Source organism: Trachurus trachurus, assembly GCF_905171665.1.
Source record: "Trachurus trachurus genome assembly, chromosome: 5".
Classification (NCBI taxonomy): domain Eukaryota; kingdom Metazoa; phylum Chordata; class Actinopteri; order Carangiformes; family Carangidae; genus Trachurus; species Trachurus trachurus.
The window spans coordinates 9,986,636-10,009,924 of NC_139896.1; the positions used below are offsets into that span (position 1 = coordinate 9,986,636).

At 44.0% G+C, this 23,289-nt stretch overlaps 2 protein-coding genes across 4 annotated transcripts; one reads left to right on the forward strand and one right to left on the reverse strand.

Annotated features, from left to right (window-relative positions):
• The first annotated feature begins 222 nt into the window (after positions 1-222).
• On the forward strand, positions 223-6,414 carry nop56 (NOP56 ribonucleoprotein homolog). Its single transcript, XM_083971312.1, has 12 exons — positions 223-290; positions 1,224-1,313; positions 1,418-1,532; positions 2,228-2,392; positions 2,582-2,780; positions 3,470-3,657; positions 4,026-4,177; positions 4,388-4,488; positions 4,829-4,977; positions 5,211-5,332; positions 5,525-5,638; positions 5,896-6,414. The coding sequence occupies exons 1-12, from the start codon at positions 288-290 to the stop codon at positions 6,214-6,216; spliced, it is 1,719 nt and encodes a 572-aa protein (XP_083827438.1). The 5' UTR covers positions 223-287; the 3' UTR covers positions 6,217-6,414.
• A 703-nt stretch (positions 6,415-7,117) lies between these two features.
• On the reverse strand, positions 7,118-23,046 carry ubap2a (ubiquitin associated protein 2a). 3 transcript variants are annotated; one of them, XM_083971963.1, is made up of 27 exons: positions 22,948-23,046; positions 20,831-20,968; positions 20,517-20,594; positions 20,142-20,252; positions 18,312-18,474; positions 18,090-18,182; positions 17,945-18,008; positions 17,706-17,803; positions 17,499-17,557; positions 17,323-17,393; positions 16,882-17,074; positions 16,513-16,783; positions 15,638-15,942; positions 15,249-15,475; positions 14,445-14,727; positions 14,187-14,226; positions 13,898-14,072; positions 13,448-13,499; positions 12,450-12,765; positions 12,227-12,318; positions 11,949-11,999; positions 11,729-11,822; positions 10,439-10,846; positions 9,343-9,447; positions 9,180-9,247; positions 8,870-9,061; positions 7,118-7,904 (listed from the first exon to the last, which is right to left on the reverse strand). In XM_083971963.1, exons 2-27 carry the CDS (start codon positions 20,924-20,926, stop codon positions 7,809-7,811), a joined length of 3,801 nt encoding a protein of 1,266 aa, XP_083828089.1. In that variant the 5' UTR covers positions 20,927-20,968; positions 22,948-23,046; the 3' UTR covers positions 7,118-7,808. The 3 variants fall into 3 exon arrangements, with proteins under 3 accessions (XP_083828089.1, XP_083828088.1, XP_083828087.1); XM_083971962.1 differs by having other exon boundaries at positions 10,421-10,846; XM_083971961.1 differs by having other exon boundaries at positions 9,165-9,247; positions 10,421-10,846.
• Between the last annotated feature and the right edge of the window lie 243 nt (positions 23,047-23,289).

A 23,289-nucleotide genomic window follows, 5' to 3' on the forward strand; every position in this document is an offset into this window, starting at 1 on the left:
TCGTAGTTATAAATAGTTGGTTTTGTTTCTGTTGAGTTTTCATAACAAGAAGAAATGTGTGACATCAGGTTTGCCTAAAATCTGTGTCATTTGTGCTCTCTAACCAGCAGGTGGAGAGAGGAGGGAGGAGGAGTAGGCTTCTCTATGAAGTCTCGCGGTGTTACAGTAGTTCTCGCGGTATTTAGCTCACGCTGCAGTTTGCTGAAACGTGCGACTCCCGTCTTTTCGTAAAGGAGAGGGAGCTGAGCAGACACGCTCTGTGTGTGTGCTGCACAGATTTACTAATCATGGTAAGAGAAGTGGTGCTCGGTGTGTGGACGTACTTACAAACATTGTTATTGCTTGATAGAGTTGAGGACTTGTTGAGTTTACCGACGCTTTATGAATAGAAACTGTTATTTTCACGTGTTTACAACTGAAGGCCTCTCCAGCACGCAGCACCCGCCTGGCTAACGCAGCTTGGGAATCCGTGACTATTTATTTTAAGTTTCCACTGAAATTAAACTCGAGCAGTGTTGTTAGTCGAATTCATGCATGTGAAAAGTTGCGATTTATTTGGCTGCCAGTCGCGGTGAAATATTTAGTGGCCGCTCAGATAAAAGATTAGCAGGGTGGCTAACGTTAGCATGAGTTAGCTCCGTGGCTTTTTCCGTGCGGGCCCGAGTCGACACGTGGGTTCGTCACGAGGACGACGTGGCTGCTAAAGTAGCACATGAGGTCCCCGGAGTGCAGCTAGGAAACTGTATTTGTGTAACTATTGCGTTTAAATGTTGTTTTTTTACGTAACAAATAATACTAAAGATATCAACGTGGTGACTACCGTTTCGTGCGGTCACCACGTGGAGACTCAGAAACACGCTTGGTATCTCAAGAGTATTTACCGGTAAAATATCGCTACAAGTTAATAATGGGTGTTAGTATTGTAAAATAGTAATGCAAATTCATGAACAACACAGATTTTTAAATCACCATGCCCCTTTTATGCCCACCTCGGACCAACAATCGTCCTTGGTGCTTAACACAGGGGGGCAGATAAACTCTCTCATAAACCTGTAGTGAAGGCACAATTTCCTCGCTGCGGATCCTGTCGGGAGAAACAATCACATATTGAATTTGAAATGACCTATGATGGCAACAAGGACTGTCAGTTGCTTATTCTCCTCACTTGTTAGTATTTGTCAGTAGTTTTTCTTACTAATACTCTTTTTTTTTACCTGCTGTAGGTGTTGTTACACGTGTTGTTCGAGCACGCGGCGGGCTATGCGCTATTCGCCGTCAAAGAGGTGGAGGAGATCGGCATGCTGCTTCCTCAGGTGGGTCCAGTGTCTTCACTTTACCTTTACTGTTCTAGTGTAGTCTTTTTCCCCCCCTCGCCAGGTGGATATCCGATGTGACGGTGTGTGTGCGTGTGTTTCAGGTGGAGGAGAGCGTGCTGAACATCGCTAAGTTTAACAGCATGGTCAGCCTCGCCGCCTTCTTCCCCTTCAAGTCGGCCCAGGCTGCTCTGGAAAACATGAACGCCATTTCTGAAGGTAAATATGTTTTCTTGTCCCATTTAAAAAAAAAAAGATGAATGTAGAGTTTTTCCTCATTTGTAATGATGTTTTATAATCTGTCAATCCACTGATTGCTTGTGTTGACAACCTAATGTAACCCTGAACACATGAGGAAAGCTGTTAGAAATGCAGGAGTCGTTGAATGTGCTGTGGGAAATGTACGGGGTAAAACATTTAGTATTTTATAAGATGAATTACATCTAATTTAATATATTTTATTTAAATTTACAGTAGAGGGGTCTCTAATGTAATTTTTCAGGCCTATATCATTTAACCAACAATTATTTCAGAAATAGTACAAGTTTTACACACTTTAATGGGTTTATAGTACATGATTTCTTTCTGATTGGACAATGGCTCAATCAGCACTTAACTGTGTGGAGCTGAGTGGAGATCAACCATGTGGCCTCTTGCACATGTGCCGACAGCAACATGTAGTATTTACTCCCAGTTATGAAAACATTAAAATTGTATGTTTTCTAATGCTTTTCACACAATGAAGCTTCATTTTAAAAAAAAAAGTTTATATAAAATCAAAAACCCACGGGAGCCCCACTGAGTGCATATCACAAGTGACTTTAGTGACGCTGCTTTCAAAATGGCTTTGCTGTAGAATCCGAGTTGCATCCAAGTGAGTAGAAGTGATTTAAGACTTGTATCATATCTTGCAGGTGTGGTTCATGCTGACCTGAAGTTGTTCCTGGAGACAAACCTTCCTCTTTCGGGGAAGAAGAAGGTTTCGTTGGGGGTTTCAGATGCTAAGATAGGAGCCGCCCTCCAAGAGGAATTTAGTATGTCCATCCAGACTGGAGGTGTGGTGGCTGAAATAACCAGAGGTGAGAGAAATGATTTGCTATGTATTTGGATAGTTTGTCTGTGGCCCTGTTATGATGTGATGTTTTCATCCTGAAACTCATGAGGGTTCATACTGAAAATCTGAACGGGCTCTAGATAAACACCGCTCACGCCTCTATTCCTCCTAACGCCAACAAACTCCTGTTGTCCGTGTCGTGTGTCCTTGTCAGGTGTGCGTCTGCACTTCCACTCCTTGGTGAAAGGTCTGACCGGCCTCGCCGCCTCCAAAGCTCAGCTGGGTCTCGGCCACAGTTACTCCAGAGCCAAGGTCAAGTTCAACGTGAACAGGGCCGACAACATGATCATCCAGTCCATCGCCCTGTTGGACCAGTTGGACAAAGACATCAACACTTTCTCCATGCGTGTCCGGTAGGTTTGCCTCCACCACAACGCTGCAACAAAACATGAGTGCATGGAGACTGTGGCTGCAAAGTGGTTTTCCTGCACAACTCGCCTGTGTCTGACCTTTGGCAGTCACTTTCTGTGTGTGCACTTATTCTGAAATTCAGCTTTTTTAAGTTTGAGCTGCATCTTGAAAATTAAAGAAGGACGCCTGGCTCTAGTTTTGCAGTTTGCATAAGCTTACCACAGACGGTACACCCTAAAGTGCTGGCTGTATAGAAACGGGAGGGACATTGATCTCTTCCGACACACACCTGCTCCGTCAGCTGTCTGGTGGGGCAGTACTGCTGGGTGAGACATCCAGTTAAATGGATCTGCATGTGCAGCCACTGTAGGGAAAGAGCCGTGAGTTTTTAAGTTGCATTTAAGTTTGTAGCTTGTGCTGCCTGCACTCCATCACGGCTTCCCAGGTTTTAAGATTATAAGATAAGATTGCCACAAGTAGACATGTTAAACTTTTTTTTAAACACATGGGACCAATGATGTTATACCATAATCTGTCAATCCCCTGACTCTATGTGATGAAACGCATCCGGTGCTGATGGTCCTCAAATTAAATTCCACACACTTTATTGTCATTGTATCACAGAAATATACAATGACATTTACAAGTCTTGACTAACAATCTGTACCTTTTTTTTTGTGTGTGTCTGTAGTGAGTGGTACGGCTACCACTTCCCGGAGCTGATCAAGATCGTGTCAGACAACTCGATGTACTGCCGCATGGCTCAGCTGATTGGGAACAGGAAGGAGTTGTCAGAGGAGAGTCTGGAGAAGATGGAGGAGGTGGTGATGGACGGCGCTAAGGCTCAGGCCATCCTCGATGCTTCACGCTCCTCCATGGGTCAGTAAACAGCATTTTCCATTGTTTAACCTTTAACATGTTAATGTAAAGAGTCTCTGCTTATGTTGCCTGTTATAGATCCCTTTATGGGAGTCTGTGAACTGCATCTGGTTTTGCAAATTCATGCACAACACAGATTTTAAATCATGCCCCTTTTATGCCCACCTTGGACCAACAATTGTTCTTGGTGCCCAACACAGGGGGGCAGATAAGCTCTCTCATAAACCTGTAGTGAAGGCACAATTTCCTCGCTGCGGATCCTGTCGGGAGAAACAATCGTATATTAAATTTGTCATGACCTGTGATGGCTGCAGCAACAACCACGAGCACAAGTCAGTTTGTTTACCCGTATGGCTTCTTCTCCTCAGGTATGGACATCTCTCCCATCGACTTGATCAACATCGAGAGGTTCTCCAACCGTGTGGTGTCTCTGGCTGCTTATCGTCTGGAGCTGCAGGAGTACCTGCGCTCCAAGATGAGCCAAGTGGCTCCAAACCTGGCGGCCTTAATCGGAGAAGTGGTGAGTGGACGTGTTAAACTTTTTTTTCTTTTTACATTTACACATGGGACCAATGATGTTATAACCATAATCTGTCAATCCCCTGAATCTCTGTGTTGAAACAATCCGGTGCTGATGGTCCTTTAAATGAAACTCCACACATCCTCCATTTAAAATATCCCTCTGTGTTGTACGTCACTGAGCCCGATGCTGTTTGTTTTTTTCCCCCAGGTGGGAGCTCGTCTGATCTCCCATGCCGGCAGTCTGACCAACCTGGCCAAGTATCCGGCCTCGACCGTCCAGATCCTGGGAGCAGAGAAGGCCCTGTTCAGGTACTGGGGCACCCCCTCCCTGCTGGGGAAACCAGTGGCTGCAGTGATGGCAGGGCTGGGCTGGAGCAGAGCAGGGTGACCGGGGGAGACTATAAACTATAAAGTGTCCTCTGGAGTGATCCCTCTCTCCCTAATGCACCCCCACAGTCTGAGCAGCCACCCACAGCACCGAGGTAGCACATTGGAAAAGCATCTTACAGCCTTAAAACTTTCTTAAATTGAAATCTACATCAATTGACTGGCACATAGTGTTTTTAGTTTTTATTGCATGCTAATTTTCTTGATCCCAGTGTCGTTCAGTGTGAGTCCTGAATGTGAATGTAGCTATATTTCCACACAGAGCCCTCAAGACTCGTGGCAACACGCCCAAGTACGGCCTCATCTTCCACTCGACCTTCATCGGCCGCGCCGCCGCCAAGAACAAAGGCCGCATCTCCAGATACCTGGCAAACAAGTGCACCATTGCCTCACGTATTGATTGTTTCTCTGGTGAGTGACAGGACCTTTGCAGAATTAGCTTTTTTTCTTTTTCTTGTGTCCATCTTGGCCTGCAGTTCATGTGGCATAATTGCAATGATGCTCATATTTTTCGTCAACAGTATTCAGCCCTCGGGTTGATGTTGAAGCTTTTTTTTCTGAGCAAAGCCACATGATTGTTGATCCTGATGTAATGCTTTTGACTCTGTGATCAAAATGTCTTTTTTTTTTTACTTCTGTTACAGAGGTACCTACAAGTGTGTTTGGTGACAAGCTGCGTGGACAGGTGGAGGAGCGCCTGTCGTTCTACGAGACTGGCGACGTGCCACGGAAGAATGTGGATGTCATGAAAGATGCTGTGAAAGAGGTGAGCTGAGAGAAGTGGTTTCTTTTTATGAATGTTTTTTGGGATGCTGTGAATGATGACACATTTTTCCCTGATGACTGTGAGGGTTGAAACTGATTTAATGAGCCTGATGCAGCTTTACTTTTTCCATTAAAGCATGATGGGTTGACTGCTTGTAGGTTAACTTGCTTTCTTCTTTTTTCTTGTCTTAAGGCTACTGATGTTGCAGCCGAGATCAAGCGGAAACTAGACAAGAAGGAAAAGAAACGCAAGAAGCGCGAAAAGAAGTTGCAAGACGCAAACGGAGACACCAACGGCGACGTCGAGGTGAGCCCCTTACTTGTAGTATCTGACCACGCATGTTTTGATTTGAGATTTGACCCACACGTGGTCCTGTCTCAGTGTACGACATGCTACATCAGCATGACTCCGAACCATTGGCTGGCCCCATACAGTGGACCTGATCACTGAAGTGAGTCAGACATTGAAGCCTTAACGGATGTTTCTGGCATCTAATCAAAGGTCGGCGTATTTTAGAAGTGATTGGTCTTGACCAAACTATATTCTCTTGCTTTCCCCCGCAGGCGGAGAACGGAGACGCAGATACCCCGGTCGTCAAGAAGAAAAAGAAGAAGCAAGCGGCCGAGGAGATGGAGGTCGAAGCAGAGGAAGCCCCCGAGGCAGAGAACGGAGCAGAAGAGACTCCTGCCAAAAAGAAGAAGAAACGAAAGTCTGAGGTGGAGGAAGCGGCCGCCACAGATAACGGAGCAGAGGAAACAGAAACTCCAGCCAAGAAGAAAAAGAAACAAAAGACTGAAACAGTGGAGGAGCCAGAGGAAGAAACCCCAGAGCCTCCAGTGTCTGAGAAGAAAAAGAAGAAGAAGAAAAAGGAGAGTGCCGACTAAGGAATGTGGGCAGAGACTAAATCTTTATTTTTATGTACAGTGTATTTTTAATTTGACTTTCTCTGGAGCTAGGTTATGTAAGCTGCTTCTCTTTCTTCTGTTCTTTTTGGCAACATCAAAGCAGGTTAGACTTGCAAAGACATGCTTTATAACTGTGCCTTGTATTACTTCTGTAAATAAATCCTATCCATTTTTGTCACAAAACAATCTTGTCTGTACTTTTTTGGGAGGGGTCACTTGTTATGGCATTTTAAGAGGCATTACCTTCACAACTCAATTAAATGGTAATGTTTTATTAATAGTTTACTGACTGCTGTCGCCTTTAGTCATCATGTTGGCTCATGAAGACGTGGAGGACGCTCAGTTTTATCTCTTAAAAACTTTGTTACAATGCATTTAACTGTTATGGTTGACTGATATGAAAGGAAGCTGATGGCACATCCTACATGCCAGCAAATCTGAATAAATTATGAAAAAAATGGCAGTGTTTCTCAAGTTACAGTAGATGTGGATATTTGGCGGTGCTGGATCTCATCTGCTTTGAGTCAAAATTATGAATGTCAGGTCTTTTCAAAAGAAAGCTGCATAGTAATAACACAAAAGCTAAATATTAAAATGAGCTGGACATCAGAAACTCCATCAAAACTACTTGCCCCTGACAATCCAGCCTTTAAACAATTAAGTACCTCTTGGAGGTGATATAAATGTATATACGTACTTTGTCTGAAGGGGGGTGCTACGTGTATTTTGGGACAAGCCCAAGGTACTGACATCTTCACTGACATGAAATGATCACATTTTGCCTTGACTATCCTGCACTGTCACACTGAAAGGGTATCACTCACAAATGTGGGTTTGAAAAAAAAAAAAATTAAGGAAATACTGAGGCCACACATCAACAAACTGTTCATAACTTTTAATTTGGACAACAAGGATTAAATCAATGTTAAAATGACATCAAATCCAAGGCCTGGCTGGTCAAACCAACCAACTAGTAAAGAGTCGAGGAATGAGACGGAGGGAAACGGGGCAAAAAGAAAAGTCAAGCTATCAACTCAAGTCACCCTCAATATAAGGATTCACAGATGCGGGAGACCAAAAGTTACAAAAACGTATTTTCTTCTAAAATAAAAAAAGGCCTTTGCCGTGAAAATGATGCGTAGAATCTATGTACATCATTCTCAGTTCATGTATGCATACAAAAAAATCCACATCACAAGATGCTTGTGTTCAAGTATATTCACCATCTTCATCTCCATGATTTAGCATTCTCATCTTTTCCACATTTTTTTGAAATAAAATGTCCTTCAAAATAAAAACAAAATTCAGAAAACCACATTTTATGTCCTACCAATACATATATACTGTATAAATACATACATAAATATATTTTACATACAACAGCCATAAATTTGAAAAGGGGATATACAGAGCAAAGGGGAGGGGTGGTAGTGTGTGTGTTTTTAGCTTGTGTTGTAAAATGGTTTGTCCCTCTATGATCTTGTCAGTCAGATACGCAGGTGTGGTGCAGGTGTGTGTCCATCCACATGCACACACACACACGCGCATGTAATGCAGTAGCTATAGCCACTTCAGTTGGCCCAGTAGGGGGAGCTGCCGTAGCTCGACTTGTTGACTTGGCTCTTCTGCTGCAGGCTGCCGGACTGGCCACGCTGGCTGGGACCACCCTGAACATGGAGAGGAACACACACACACAAATAAATATATACTATATACAGCTCTGGAAAAAATTAAGAGACCACTCCCAAAATGATCGGTTTCTCTGGTTTTACTATTTATAGGTATGTGTTTGAGTAAAATAAAAAAAAATAGTTTTATTCTATCAACTACTGATAACATTTCTCCCAAAATTGAAATAAAAATATTGTCATTTAGAGCTTTTATTGGCTGAAAATGACTAAACTAGTTTAAATAACAAAAAATATCAAGTCTTTTCAGACCTTGAATAATAATAATGCAAAGAAAACATGTTCATATTTATTCCTAAACAACACAGCAAGAATATTTTAATATTTATATATTTTAATTTTATCAGTTTGTGTGGGATAATGTTAATGTTTAATCCCAGCAGTGGTTTTTATAATCTTCCTATAAAATCAGATGTGGTTCAGGTGATCGCCTCAACAGTGTCTCATTAAAGCAGAAGTAAGCGGAATATTTGTGTTAATATAAGTCTTAAATAGTTATATCTTCCGACAGCAATCACTTATATAGAGTGTTTGGTCCGAAACACGGGTCTGTCAGTCACTCTGCTCTGCTTTAAGCTGAGGAGAAAACTTTCCTTGTATCCTACAACCTTTATCTAATGAGGAGCGAGAACGGCATAAAGGGGCGGTCCTCTCTGTGTGTGCAGCCAAGGGATGCGCGTGAATGTGGTGACGTAGGGACGAGGGCGGGGACTGCTAACTCCATCGGCTGACAAGAAGTTAGCCAAAACGACCGGATCGCTTACTTCTGCTTTAAGTAGAATGAGTTGTGTTTGTGTTGGTATTTAAAAAAAGAAAAGAAAAGAATGACTGTCATACATGTAGAGATGCTTTTAAGAAACATTTGTGAAAGTGGTCTCTTGTATATGGGAGAAACACAGGTGTGTCAAATCTGTGCAACAATGATTTTGAACAGTGAGTGCTACCTGTCCGTCCTGAGCTAGATGATGATGCAGCAGCTGTGAGTGTGGTTGCTGGTGAGGCAGGATGTGGAGGAATGGGGCCGGTGCATAGCCTCCAGGAGCTGCTCCAGGGTTCAGAGGGCCTGGACCCCCCAGCGCTGATGGCAGGCTGAAGGGAGGAGGGGTCCCTGCGTGGAAACCCTGCTTATCAAAAGACTGCAGACAGACACAGGAAGGAGAAAACAAATCAAACTCCAAACTTGATTTATTTATCAGTAGAAATATAATAAGGCTGCGTATTAAACGGCGAGTTGCTGACCTGTGCGAGGCTCACCTGGGTCTTATTGTAAACACTTCCACTGATGTCTGGCACGCCCGAGTTACTGGACGTCACTGAGACGCCTAACAGAGAAACAACAATAATGTTAAAGTACAGAACTTTAGAAAAAAGCTAATTATGATATTTAAAAAAAACAGTGAGTCTTGATTCCTCGTACCTTTCCCAGGCCCAGTAGCAGCAGATTTGGCTTGTGCCTGTGAGGAGGAGTTGTAGCCTTTACTGTAGTCCACTCCTGCTGGCCCCGCTGTCAGCTCCTCGTACCCTGCAGAGAAAACACACCCGTCAACACACAACCACATACACACAAATAAATATTTCTTGACAACAGGTACTGGGGTGGATTTCTAAGCAGTGTTAATTTTGTCAGACGAGACTAGACAAAATATATTTGTCAGTGAGTTTTTTCATGACGAAAACGAGACGAAGATGAGACGAAATCAATGCCCTTAAACACTGACTGTGATGAAATGAACACGCATTTTTGTTGACGAAAAAACACGAGACAAAATCTACTTTAAATTAAATAAAAACGTAATAAAATGCCTCTTTCTTTTTTTCATCACAGACTTTTAAATTGCAATCCAAAAAGTGCCTTCACTCAGTTGCTGTCTAAATGCAGTGAGTACAAACAGAGCTTCTCTGGTAAAACATGCTGCCAATCAATGCACAGTCATTTCACATGTTAACCAGTGTTTCAATAAATGTATTCCTGCCTGAAACACACTGATCAATAGAAGATAAAACTCATTATTCCTTCTTTGAGATGTCGTAGCTGCATCTGGGTCGATATGTATATTTACCTGCTTAAAAAAATAAAATTTGGTGGGATCTTTGGCAACATGTGGAGCTACTTCATCAGGTAATAATGACATAAATCTTGTGAGATGAGTGAGAAAAAGACTAAAATCAATCTATTGGTTTGACTAGATTAATTTTGACTAACATTACTGTCAATCTGCTTTCAAAGACTGAAAAAAGACTATTGACTAAAACTAGACTATAATGCCAAGACTTTTCGTAGACTAAAACTTGACTAAACAAAAAAGAATACAAGTTGACTAAAACTAGACTAAAATACTTTGGATTTTCTTTGACTAAAATGCCAAGACTTTTCGTCGACAAAAATGTGACTAAACAAAAAAGAATACAAGTTGACTAAATATGACTAAAACGAAAAATAGCTGACAAAATTAACACTGTTTCTAAGATGGAATAAACCCAAAATGAGTGTTCACCTTGGTTTGTCCACCAACCTGAGCTGAAGGTGTGCTGGCCATAACCGCTGGGCTGCTGCTGTGTCTGTTGCTGGAAGGGGCTCGCCGAGGGGTTTCCCAGGCCGAGGCCCATGCTGTGCTGCTTGGCCGAGGCTGGTCCCGGGCCCCCGGGAGGAACAAACATGGTGGGGCCATACTGGAAGGCAGCAGCACTGGGCACGGCACCGGGGTAGTAAGGCAGGCCTGTGTAGCTGTAGCCTGGGGGCAGAAAGGCCTGCTGACTGCTGTGGTGCTGAGGCTGGCCCTGGGGCTGAGGTTGGGCCTGAGGGGGCTGCGGCTGGGCCTGGTTCTGTCCTTGGCTCTGGCCCTGGGGGGGCTGTGGGGCTGCCAGGCTTGTCGGGGGTGCTGGGGAGGTGGAGTCATTCCTGCCAAACTTTGTGACTTCACCTGAAAAAAAAGAAGAGAGACCACATGTGAATTTATGGAGAATGCTTATTAAAAAGCTATATTTTTTCAACAATAATACATCCACAGGGCGTTTAGAGGGATACAGAATACAAGTATTGCTTTTCCATAAAGAATGATATTTAGTCTAAATTAACTAATTTGAGAAAATTTGACAGCCTCGACAATGATTTCCTGTTTACATTGTCTCTGATTGTACCAGCCAGTAGCAGCCACTTCTCTGCTGTGTTGTTAACGGTCCTCCCTGTCATGTGCATTTGTTTTCAACGCAGCCTTTGAGAATCAATCGGTGCGGTCCATTTTTGTACTCTGAAATCAAAATTTTACAATTTTCGAGTTCCGAGTCGGAAGTTTCAACTGGAACGACCCCCGAGGTCGGATTTCCTCCTTTGAAAATCAGAGGATCCTCACAACCCCAGAGTTGACTTTCAAAGATGGCTGCCCCGTGTGTAACCAGTAGAAGCTCCTGTAATATTCTGTTTATAAGCACTTGTGACTAGTTTTTGTCGCACTAAATCAATCATATACATAGTTATTGTTCCAAGAGCTGTGACACCGGGTCAGAGACTCTGATCAGCAGGTTTGGTTTTCAGCCACGATGTGGAGCCTCCACTCTCCCTGTAACAAGCTACAAGTCATTTATCTACTACCACAATTAGTCCGAAGCTGTTTAATGAAGGTAAACAAGGAACATAAGGTAAATATCCTGCATAGTTTTTCTCCTCTGTGTCCGACCGCTGCAATTATTTTTCTGTTGTTGCAATTCCTATCTTGAGACACCAGATGGTGGTGTTCTGCACATTTGCCACTGACTCCACGTAATGAACCTTTAAATAAGGTCAGCCAAGGGCAAAGGTGTTTTACCTGAGTAGGGGTTGTTGGCTAGGCCCCCGTCTCTGCCAGAGAGAGTTGCTGTGGGGCCAGGGAATGTGATTCCATAGTAATCCTGCAGAGAGGGCTACAGAGACAGGAAAGGGTCAGTATTGAGATCAAAACAACAACCAGCCAAGTTAAAAATGTGAAATGAGGACCACTAGGATTTCAAATTGAGATCTGTTTTTAAAAGCATGATAATGAGACTCACCATTGGCAGTCTGGACTGGAGCATATGGAGGTCCTCGTAGCCATAGATCTGCTGTAGGACACAAAAGGACAGGCTTTGTTGAAAAAAACGTGTCATGATAAATGCTTCAATTTTCAGAGGGTTTAACTGCTGATCACAAGTGTGTCTAATTACTAAAGGAAGACACACAGTTTAAGTTTAACAAAATATTTCATCACAGCTGAACTGAAAGGGCCGCACAGATGAAGTAAGCACAGAGCTGCACTACAGTGCTCCAGGATCCTGAAGGGGCCACTTACTGGGTATGCTGGCAGCAACCCCCCTGGGCCCATGATATACTGGTTGGGCAGTAAAGGAGGCACTCCCTGGGACAGGTTAGGAGGAGCTTTACCTGTTAATATAGACACAACAACCATCACCTTCATGTGAGGAAACAGCTCTAGTGTGGGGCCACTTAACATCCCTCCTGACTATGAGTATCTACAATGGTGGAGGTGTGCATGTGCGTGTGTGTGTGTTTACCGGTGGAGGAGGAGAGCAGGGGCGTGTTCCTCGGTGCAGAGAGGTTGGACGTGGCAGTAGCTCCATTGGAGCCAAGTCCCAGCGCTGTGCTGGCGGCGGCGACAACAGCGTGAAGTCCGCTGGTTCCAGCGATACTACCGACTGCGTTGCTCATGTGGCTGCCCATGTTGGGCATGTGGGCCAGGTGGCTGATGCTGCTGCTACTGTTGCTGCTGTTGTGGGTTGAGTGGAGCACAGAGACCGGGGGCTGCGATGACGTGTAGGAGCCAGAGGAGGGGGCCAGGGAGCTCACGCTGCTGCTGTCAACACTGGTGTACTGAGGACAGAGGGGAAAGGGGGGAAATGAGTTCAATTTGAAATCACCTTTTTCCACCCAGACATTTATTTAGAAAACCCGGTCATTACCAGAGGTCTATGTTTTTATAGTTGTGACAATGATTTGATTGTTGCGTTTTATGTTTGCAGCTATTTAAACAGCAATGAGCGAACAGCCCGTGTCAGACCCTAGGCAAACTGAATCATTGGCTGTGACTCTCAATTTAACCTGGCAGTAAGTGTGTTGTATTACCGGAAAATTCTGAATATAAATCGCACTGGAATATAAGTCATAAGTCTATTTTTGAGGGTCTCAAACTGGGTAAACAAGGTTTTCTATTCCTATTTTTAAATAAAAACGTTATACAAGTTATTCCACAAGTCTACAACGTGAAGTTTCTGTGCCGCATTGTAACTCTTTCTTGTTATTTTAAATTAAAACAAACACTTGTGTTCAATGTGGTCACAACACATCCATGACCACCTTTGGTTTGGCCAATCGGATCCTCTGTACGTGGAAAAATGAAAAAAAAGGGGGAAAAAAGTGCAACTTGTACACCAAGTTTTACGGTAATATGGCAGCGATGTGACGGCACATCAAGAACGCTGAAACCAACTCAATGTGCTGTGTTATTTAAACAGTCGGCTTGTTTGCTTTCATATCATCACAGACAGGTACTTACAGTGTGAGCGCTGGAGCCCAGAGCTGAAACTGAGGAATGACTGCTGACGTGGCTGCAGAATGAAAGCAGAGAGGAGAGAGAGAGAACGTGATTATCACCAAGAGCAAATCACAACTTGACAGCATTTGAGTTTGCATAATACCAACTCTCTTTCTCTCTCTCAATTACTCCACAGGGGAGCTCATTTTGCAGCATTAAAGGAAGCATTTGAGACACATTCGGTAACAGTGGGTGATAGTAACACACACTCAGCAGTCTGCATTCTTTTTGAGAGTTCAATGTGGGCAAACAGTCCATTAGGTGCTAAATCCAATTTTCTTTGTTGCCTTTCAAGACTGTTTGAAGAGTGCAACCTGGTGCCACAGCACAGCAGGGAAGGGAGTTCACAAAGTTAATGGGTTAAGATATATTAAGTAAGTCTGTTTGTGTGTGTCTGTGTGTGTGTTTCACCTGTTGAGTGAGTTGAGCTGGCTCGCCGAGGGCAGGTCTTGTGCCAAGCTGGAGAGAGTGGTCGAGCTGTGTGCAGGCAGGGTGGAGGGGTGGTGGGAGGAAGGTGCTGGGGCTCCGTTGGTGCTGATGTTCAGAGATGGAGACTCTGGCTTTGGTGTGGAGGACGCTGATGAAGCTGAGAATAAGGGGGAGAAATGTCCTGTTATTCACTCACTGTAGCACAAATGATACGACTTTACGGCGCAACAGAGAGTATGTGTTGAATATAATTCAGTCATAGGTGACTTACTGTCCAGAGCAGCGGAGGTCCTTACACCGTTCAGACCATTCTGATGATGAAGAGGGAAAACAACAGAGAAAATGTTACACACGGTGATATAAAATCAAAACCATTTCCATATCTTATGAATAAAAAAAAGACACAATACAAACAAGACAAGAGCTGAATTCAAAATTAAATCCAAAATTACTTTACATTCACAACATGCAAAATGAAAATCCATCAATCATCTGACATCCCAAGGCAGGATGAACTCTCTCTACTCACCATGACCGGCCCTGTGGTCTCTTTGCTCTGAGAAAAGGCCAGTCGTGTGTGAGGGGGCATGGTCCCATCGTAACTTCCGCCCACTGTGGAGTAGGGGGAGGAGGAGGGTACAGCGGCTGTGGCGGTGGAGGTCGTCGAAGAGGAGGGAGGATTGGAGGAGCTGGCGGTCCCTATTGATGAGGGGGTGAGGCTGGACAACGCCACTGAGGATGAGTGATATACTGGCTCTGATGAGGAGAGGGGCAGGGGCAGGGGGACCGAGAGAGGGCTGCCCAGCGACTCACTGCAAGATAACAGCATGAGGAGATGAACAGGTTAGCCTCGAAAAGTTTGGTTCATTCAAAAAATAATTGATTCTTTAAAAGGGATAGTTCAACATGGAGTTGTTTTCGAGGTAAATTCATGTCAAGTCTCCGCATTTGCCTCGAAAACAACTCATCTCTCATAGCGTGGTGAATGTGCAGGTCACAACTTGTCCACGAGAGCGTTTTGGAGTTGTTGGATTGTGTATTTTATGAGTTTGATGAGGGAAACCAAGAAATCCCATGAGCCTCCGTAGTGTAGCTCTGAGCAGCTCGCGGCTCTGCTCCGCCGTTCTAAAAATAGCTTGCACAGACAATTAAAGGTAACGAACATACTCCTTGATTATGGCAATGGGCCAATTTGCCAAAATGTTGAACTATGTTGAACTAAATAAAGTAGGGATTTGATATCATAAATATTTGTGACTCTTTGAAGAGTTGAATTCTAAAGGAAAGCAGGACATCATAGAGTCCAAATCCAGAGTTCCTGTGGCAGTAGTACCTGAGCGGTTTGGAGTACAGGCTCGTCTGGCTCTGGCTCCCTGGTCCTGGTGCGGGCGCAGCTGGGGTGGGGGCTGGAGTGGACTCCCTGGACGCTGCACTCACACAATTGTCCACAACTCCAAAATCTGGCAATGCCGACTCCGAGCCAAAGTCTAGAGCTCCAAACTGGAGGTTCAGCCCGGGCACGTCGGCTGAGCCTGGCATCTCTACCGCCGTGGAGGGGATCTGCCAGATTTCAGAAGCGTGACATCAAGTTTGAAAACACTTAACGAATTTACAAAATATTTGCTGAAGTACGTGCAGTTTTCCCGTCGATCAAGATGATGCCTTGAAAATAATCACTGCAGCTTTAAATCAAAATCACCACCATCATATCTCACTTCCTACCTTGGATGTGGGAGGTATCCTTCGTTTCTGGCCTTTGAGCTGTGCCCGTTGCTGCTGTGGTGTGCCGCCACCCTGAGGGTCCAGCCCTGCAGTGGGGGCAGGAGGTTTGACACCAGCAACATTCATCACTGAGCCTGCCTGTGCCGACGTGCTGGTGTGCTGGGGAGCAGGCGAGGCTGAAGCAGGGGGCGATTGCTGTTGCGATGGAGGGCTGGGTTGGCGCGCCAGAGGCAAGGAGGGGCCCGTGTGCCTCTGAACCAGCTGGCTCAGCACAAGAGAGGGCTCTGGCTGCAGGCCAAACTCACCTACAGCCACAACAAAACACATGCAGAGGACAAGGGGTTTCAAACCAGGAGGAATATATGAACACATAACAAATATATTGCCAGTTTAAAAATGTGTATTGTCCAGGACCCTATGTGACTTTGCCACTGGATAGATCCAAAAGATCTTTATGTGTCTTCTGGCAATAGAATGAGGTAGTTTAACTCGGTACCTGAGGAGGGAAGACTCAGACTCAGCAGTTTTTGTTTCAGAAATTGCAAAATGTGAAGCCCGAGTTGTTTTGGGCTGATGAGGTAAAGTTGGAATGGTTTTTCAGAAAATAAGTCTTTACTATAGCTACCTTCATAAAAAGTGCTTGGACACTAAGAAAAAGCAAATTATTTATGTGGTTTTTGTTTTGTTTGTACTCTGATGCTTTTGTTTGTTGTCTAAATATGAAATGTGTCTTGTAAGCCCTTATAGGCTAGACACCTTAATTGGTGCATGATACTTAAATAAATTCAATTCAAGTCAATATAATATAGGTATTTCTTTTTTTCCCTTCATATTTACACATGTTACAAAACGGCCTCTCCTATTTGGACACTTACGGCTGAACTGTGAAGACAGCGAGGTGGTGTTGGATTCTGAAGCCTTTATGTCCCAGCTAGAAGAGGAGGGCGGAGGTGCAGGTGCTCCCAAGCCTGACAGTCGGCCAATGGAGGTGTTGCTTCCCTGGGTGCTGGCAGGAGGCACGGCCTGGGATGACGGTAGCGGACCCAAGCCAGGACCCTTCAGCTGCTCTAGTATCTGAGCTCCAGCGCTGGGCTGAGGCCTCTTGGCCTGGCCCAAGTCTCCAAAGCCAGCTCCCAGAACTGATGACTGCCAGAGGTGATAAGAGAGAGTCGTAATCAAACTCTATCCATGTGTCTTTTTACACATGTTAGGTATAAGATATCAAAAACAACTGTTTTTTTTACCAGAGCAGCATGTGCGTAGCTTGTGCTACCAGTGGCGTTGCGGCTCGGGGGCGGCTGCTGTTGCTGCTGCTGCTGCGGTGGCTGGTGGTGGTGGTGGTGGGAGTTGGTGAAGACTAGGCTCTGAGAGGAGGAAGAGGAAGGTGGTTCTCTTCCTCCAACCACAGGCTTCTGCAGCAGAGAGGCGAGGTCCAGACTAACAGAGGAACAGTCGGTGACGTGTATTAGAAAATGCCTCCGGGGAATCAACTCAGAAGTTCATGTTATATGTAAAACAACTCCAACAAAACTCTGTATATTATTAATTTAAAGTATAAGGTGCCATCCAAAGTTTCAGTTATTTGCTTCCTCACTGACTTTGTATGAAGGGTAGAGAAGACCATGCACAAACTGCTGTGTAATTAAATTAGAGGGAACAATGGGAATCGTATTATAAGCAGTTACCTTTGCCCAGGTGTTATGTGGTTCTCAGCAGCAGGTGCACATGAGGAGGTGAACACTTTGGTCTCAGAGAGCTGCAGAAAGGACACACGAGACATGATTTTTGCATTAGAAAAAAAACATTTTTGCTGCAACAAACAAACTTGTCCAGTTTAGTGCTAGTTATTGTGTCAACTCACACTAACATCCTCACTCCAGTCCTCAGGTGCCCAGTCTTCCAAAGTACTCCTCCAGGCAACTAGAAGAAAAACCAACAATGAGTCACAAATACTGTACAACTGGAATGTGTAGGTACATAAGTTACAGGATATCTGGGGCGTTATGTACATTTGAGCTGCTCGGTGCACCAGGCACACAAGAGATGCCTGTGCAAGTCAAGAGCTCACCTGTCCCATCTGTACTATTGTTGGCCCCCGTGTCCCACATCTCAGATTGTGTGTTCCCTGTACCGGCCTCTGAGGTATAGTCCGCAGGATTGAAAGTCCTGGAGAAGAACAGTTGATTGATATTAATTAAATATTGCTAGAAAGGAACGTGGGTGAAATGAGTCTGGACATTTCACTTTCACAAATTCTGTCTGGTCTCACAATTGAACAGTGATTGTGTGTGTGTGTTGTTGCCTTACCCCATGCCCTGGGCTGAGAACCGACTCCCTGGTGGTGCTCTACCTCTGCCTCGACCTCCTGACCCTGCACAACATTTACAGATAAGTGATTCAAAGCGCACACTCAACTGTTTGCTGCTGCTTGACTGTGTTTTATTCCTCTCACCTCGGCCACCTCTGAGCCTCCGACCTCGATCTGCACCTCTGTCCGCACCTCTGTCCACTGGTGTCACCTCCACGCCATTCTCCTCTGGACGTGCTGTGAAAAGTTCACACATGATAAGAAAACACATTAGCAACAGATTCATGTGATCAAACATGATTTTAAGGTGGAAAAGCATGGTGGTCTACACTAGATGTGAAATAATGTGAAGTTAATACTTCGTACCCTGTCGGCTGCGACTGGCCCCTTTGGCCTTGCGGTTGGGGGGTGCGCGGCCCTTGCTCGCCTCCCTCTCGCCTTTCTTCTCCCTGTTCTCCTTGTTCTCCTTGCTTTCTGACGGACCCTCCTTCACCAGTGGTTTCTTCTTCCCCACCGTCTCCCATGAGGTCTAAGAACAGAAGAGACGGAGGAGCAATAAAAGGATAGGACAAAAAGAAAAAAACAGAATTACCACAAGTTAATATAAAAACTTCAAAACGGCCTGGGTTAAGGAAATAGAAGCACAGACTATGTCGTTCATTTTTCACAATTGTCTAAAGATGCTTAAAAATGTCTGGCCAGCAGAAAAACACGTCATCAACACCGACAGTGTGCTTCAGTGAGCAAAACAAGACACAGTGGTTTAATGTTTAAGAAAAACATGTACCGGTATTTGCCTCCATTTCAGTGGCTTTTGGGATTCTGCTGTGCAACTCACTTTGTAATGTATTGATTTTGTTTCTAACAGTTAAGATCTTCAAGTGCACATAGGAAACATATGCAATCAGTGGGTTGCAGTATTATACACCACAACAACAGAGAGGAGAAAAGCAGCCATTTGCTGTTTTTTGGATCTCCACCAAACCAAAACTACAACATGCGCAGCAGTCTGGCCGGTTGTCCTGCCCTGCCCTACTGCCTCTCCTCGCCGTCTGTGACAGCTGGTATTCTTCAGAAATGTTGGGTCACTCACTCAGACTGGAAGCACACTGGCAGAACAACACCCAAGTGTTTGCCAGACACTTGGTAGCCTGTGTGACTTAACAGTGAGTAGAGGAGCAAAAAATGGTGCACAATAGTGTGCCTTCATGCTAAGAGTGCCTGATGGACGTTAGAAACAGCAGACTGCATAAAAGTCAGTGTGGCAAAGGGCAGAGATGATATTATTAATTTAATTAAGTACCAGATGTTTTTTTTATGCACAACCACATATACAGAACAACCTTCTGTCATTTGTTCGTCTTCCAAGTGCACATCAAGGCTTGAAATCCTAACCCTAATCCTGTAAAGACACTGATATTTTGAACAGTGTCCATCAGTAAACCGATAAATCATTCTGGCTGATTAGATTCCTGCTTGAATGTGGGCGTTGCTTTCATAAGAATTTTAGTGAGGTCATTAGCTATGTGTCTAATAATAAAGATAAAGAAATACGCTACGCTGTCTCAACCCGACAGGTTCATCAACATTTGTCTGTTGGGGTCATGACAACCCACAGGACACGCCTCGGTAGCCCAAAAATCTGCGTAAACAACATAATCCACTGACGCCATGCAGCACTGATTACTGCCCAGTGTCTGTCCGTGAATTTGTCACCGACACTCTGCACACTTTCTTTTCACAGCAGACCTTTTGACTGGTGGCAACACTGGTGTTACTAATAAGGACTGCAACAATGGCCTCATTCACTTTGGGTGTCCCACTAAGCCATAATGGGGAGCATGTACGCACAATACTGGGCTCCTGACACCAGCTGAGATAAATGGCATTCAGATGTAATTAGGGTTATTAATTACACCTGTGCTTCTCCTCTTCACACGTCTTCAGTTGAATCATTATTCTCACTTCTTTCCACAGCTCATGCTGTTGTTATTTTTACCCTGTGCTCATAAATCTTCTGAATTTAAAATTACATGTCTCTGGAACCAACAAGTGTACAGATTTGCTGCATGTCCTGCCTCACAAGCAAAAACAAATCTGTTCGCAATATTTAAAACAGAAGGTAATGTAGCTGAAAGTAAATGACGGCCCATTAGTTGAGCTTTTAAGATAGAGACAACGTGTAGCCTAATTTACCATGTCCGAGGTACTCTCCAAGAGGAAGTTGATGGCTCTGCTAACATCCTCATTGCAGTCGTGGAGTGCAACCATGCACTCATCCTGGTTCTTTCCAGTCACCTCCATCAGCTGGAGAAGCAACACACACACACACACACACACACACACACACACACACATCAGAAATGTCTTGCATCAATAACGAAATGCACCAATTTTGCAGGGCATGACAATACAAGTTACAGTGTCCCTCTCCGCAGCACATACATATTGTTCAGGGGTTAACACAGCGTACTCCTGTCATAGAAGAATGTGCCAGCGCTCCCTCATGCCACGCAGCCAAACAATGAGCCCTCTGTTAACTGGCAAAGGTATTCCCAAAGTATTCCTCACCTGGTTAACTTTGTCCTCAAAGTCAGCATCATTCTTGTCATAGATCATCTGGGCAAGCCGGATCTGCTCAGCAGTAGCCTACAACACACGGACAATAAGATCACTGGGTTGAACTGGAGAGAAAACTACACAAAGATTATAAAGAATTAATTTAATTTAATTGTTAGTGCCTCATACTGGCACCTTTAAATGTGTGTAGGGCTGCAATCAACTCTTTGATAATGACTATTGCATAATGTGTGCACTGTGATTTAGTTGGCATGAGTAATACCATGGTGTCTTTTTTTCATGTTAATGTGGTTGCGGTGTCTCACCTGTATCTGTTTCTGTGGTTGTGATGTGTGAGTGGCAGCAGGCAGCACTTTTTCCCGAGGGCCCCGGGCCTTGTCGCCGCCCAGTGAGCTCATCATATACAGTATATACAAAACTCTGTATGTACAAAATAGAAAAATCTGCAAAAGGAAGGAAGGAAACATGGAAGTTTGAGTGAAATCTCAGCAGCAACTCTAAAACCTACAGATAATGGCCGACACACACAACTCATTTACACTGTTGTTACAGGAAAGCCTCAATATTTTCCCTTGTGTGAGCGCATAGAAGGAAGTAAGAGTTTAATACCAGAAATGTGTGCTGTGGACGTAGCTAAGCCTTATTGCACAATCATGAATACTGCCCTTATGGAGGCTGTAAGACACACAGGTGGCCTGGTGATGCAACAGCTTTGCTGAAATCTAGGTCAAGGCGGGAGATCGACCCAGTGTCCTCTTACAAATAGCACACTGACAGGCTAGTGTGTGTGTGAAGCAGAACAAACACAACACACCCTAACCCCACTTCCCCTCTGGTTGCTAGTTACTTTAAAACAACTGTAAATACATATACACGTATCTTATGCACTGAACTACTGCAGGAATTTATTGAAATATTCTCTGTGAAAAAGTCCTGCACACTTAATACCTTGAGATACTGCACTAGCATGCACTTATAATTTCCAATGCACATATTAAACATAAAAAAAACACTGTCACACACACATAAACACACGGGGTTTATCCCTGCAAATACGTACGAGAATAAATAATCGAGAACACCTTGTAATGCAAAATAGCCTGAAATCTAATTTGTACTGTGCAACGTTTGACTGTGGTGTCCATTACTAGATAATTAACTACAGATATCCCCACTGACCCATTTGTTTTATGTCAGAGAACAATAGCAATCCAGCTTACAGTGTCTGAGTGACGCTGGCAAACGCACTGCTGCCATTGGCTGCAGGACGGAACAAAGCTAACTAATGCAAAAGGACGAACTGGCTTTAAATGCCGATTTCGGTAAAATACAAAATCCCCAAAGCTGTGTTTTTCCCCTTTGAAGACAGCTGCCAATTAATTAGAATTATTTAATCAAATATGAACATAGTATTGCAAATATGATCATCGACGGTCTTAAACACAAACAATAACAAAACAATGAATCAGTTAACTCTGTCTGAACATCACCATTGTTCGTTGTGCTTTATTTGGCATAAACGACACAAAATATAAAAAATAATAACAATAATGATAGCTGTCAAATCACACACGTTATCCAATATCAATGTTTACTCAAACGCAGCAAATTAACTAAAGTGACAATTTAGCCGCAGTTTGTTTTAGTAGGGAAACAAGCGGAGCGTTGTTTTGAGCTAATGCTAACGTTAGCCCCTTTAGCCGTTAGTGGTTAGGTAGTGTTACTTATTTCTTCAGTTTGCATAAGCGACTCTTCGGTAAAAGCTTAGCAATATTTATCCATATTTCATAAACAAATCGGACTATTCGTAGCGTCATTTTTTGACAACACTGACCGACTCGATGTGGTTGTGGTTGGTACTGGGGGTCCCCCTTTGTCCTCGCTAGCATGAACTGAAGTTAGCCGCTAACATGCTAACTTAGCGCTGACACCGCCGAGAATGAACGATGCGGTGCTAACGAAGCTAACGATGCTAACGGATCTAAATCTGTCGATAGCCAATGACCGTCTAACAACTGCTTTGCTTAAAGTCTCGTAGGGTATTTATTTATTTTTAGACCCGCACAGTTATCTAACGATAGTGGCAGTTACATCAGGTTTGCCCTCGACATCCAAACTACAAGCTAGCTAACCACCTAACAACAAAGCTGTGTCAAATCTAAAAAGAAGAAAGAAAAAAAAGGGCCTCGAAAGCGGAGCACAATCCCCATCCCGACATTGCCATTGCTCGCCGCCGGGAAACAAGACAACAGAAAAAATTGCGAAAGACATCCCTCACAACAACAACCCCAGTGTAAAAAACGATACAACTGAGCGGGCGATTAACTAGTTTAGCAAAAAACACGCCGAAGTGTGACAACCAAAGGCACCGAAATACAGAAAGTGAACTTGAAAAACGCTGGAAATTTAGTGTTTTTATTACCTGCTAACACGCTTCACTCGGCCAGCAGCAGACAAGGTGGTCATGTGACCTGCGCTGTGCCGCGGTGGATGGATGGATGCTGCTCCGCTCTCCTCTCCGGGACACAACTTCTCAAGATTCAACGCTCACCAACACACAAAAAATATTAGTAGGAATATAATATAGAGAGTTTAAACTAGAAAAGTATTTATTGTGTCCAAATCCAAAGTTTAGATAGGCCATTTGTAATTAACACCACAATCCCAAAAGTCATTGGAAGGTAAAAAGGGATATAAGAGGTTTTGTAATCTTTGTAATGATAAACTGTCTTGGTGATGAGTTCCACATTTTGTTTGAGTGTAA

Coding starts and splice junctions, on each gene's coding strand:
- nop56 (XM_083971312.1), top strand. Junction 1,314..1,417: donor TCGGCATGCTGCTTCCTCAG/GTGGGTCCAGTG, acceptor CGTGTGTTTCAG/GTGGAGGAGAGCGTGCTGAA. Junction 5,333..5,524: donor TGAAAGATGCTGTGAAAGAG/GTGAGCTGAGAG, acceptor TCTTGTCTTAAG/GCTACTGATGTTGCAGCCGA.
- ubap2a (XM_083971961.1), bottom strand. CDS start 20,926: ATGATGAGCTCACTGGGCGGCGACAAGGCCCGGGGCCCTCGGGAAAAA. Junction 16,784..16,881: donor GCTACGCACATGCTGCTCTG/GTAAAAAAAACA, acceptor CACCTCTGGCAG/TCATCAGTTCTGGGAGCTGG. Junction 9,248..9,342: donor TGCTACTGGGCCTGGGAAAG/GTACGAGGAATC, acceptor TTTCTCTGTTAG/GCGTCTCAGTGACGTCCAGT.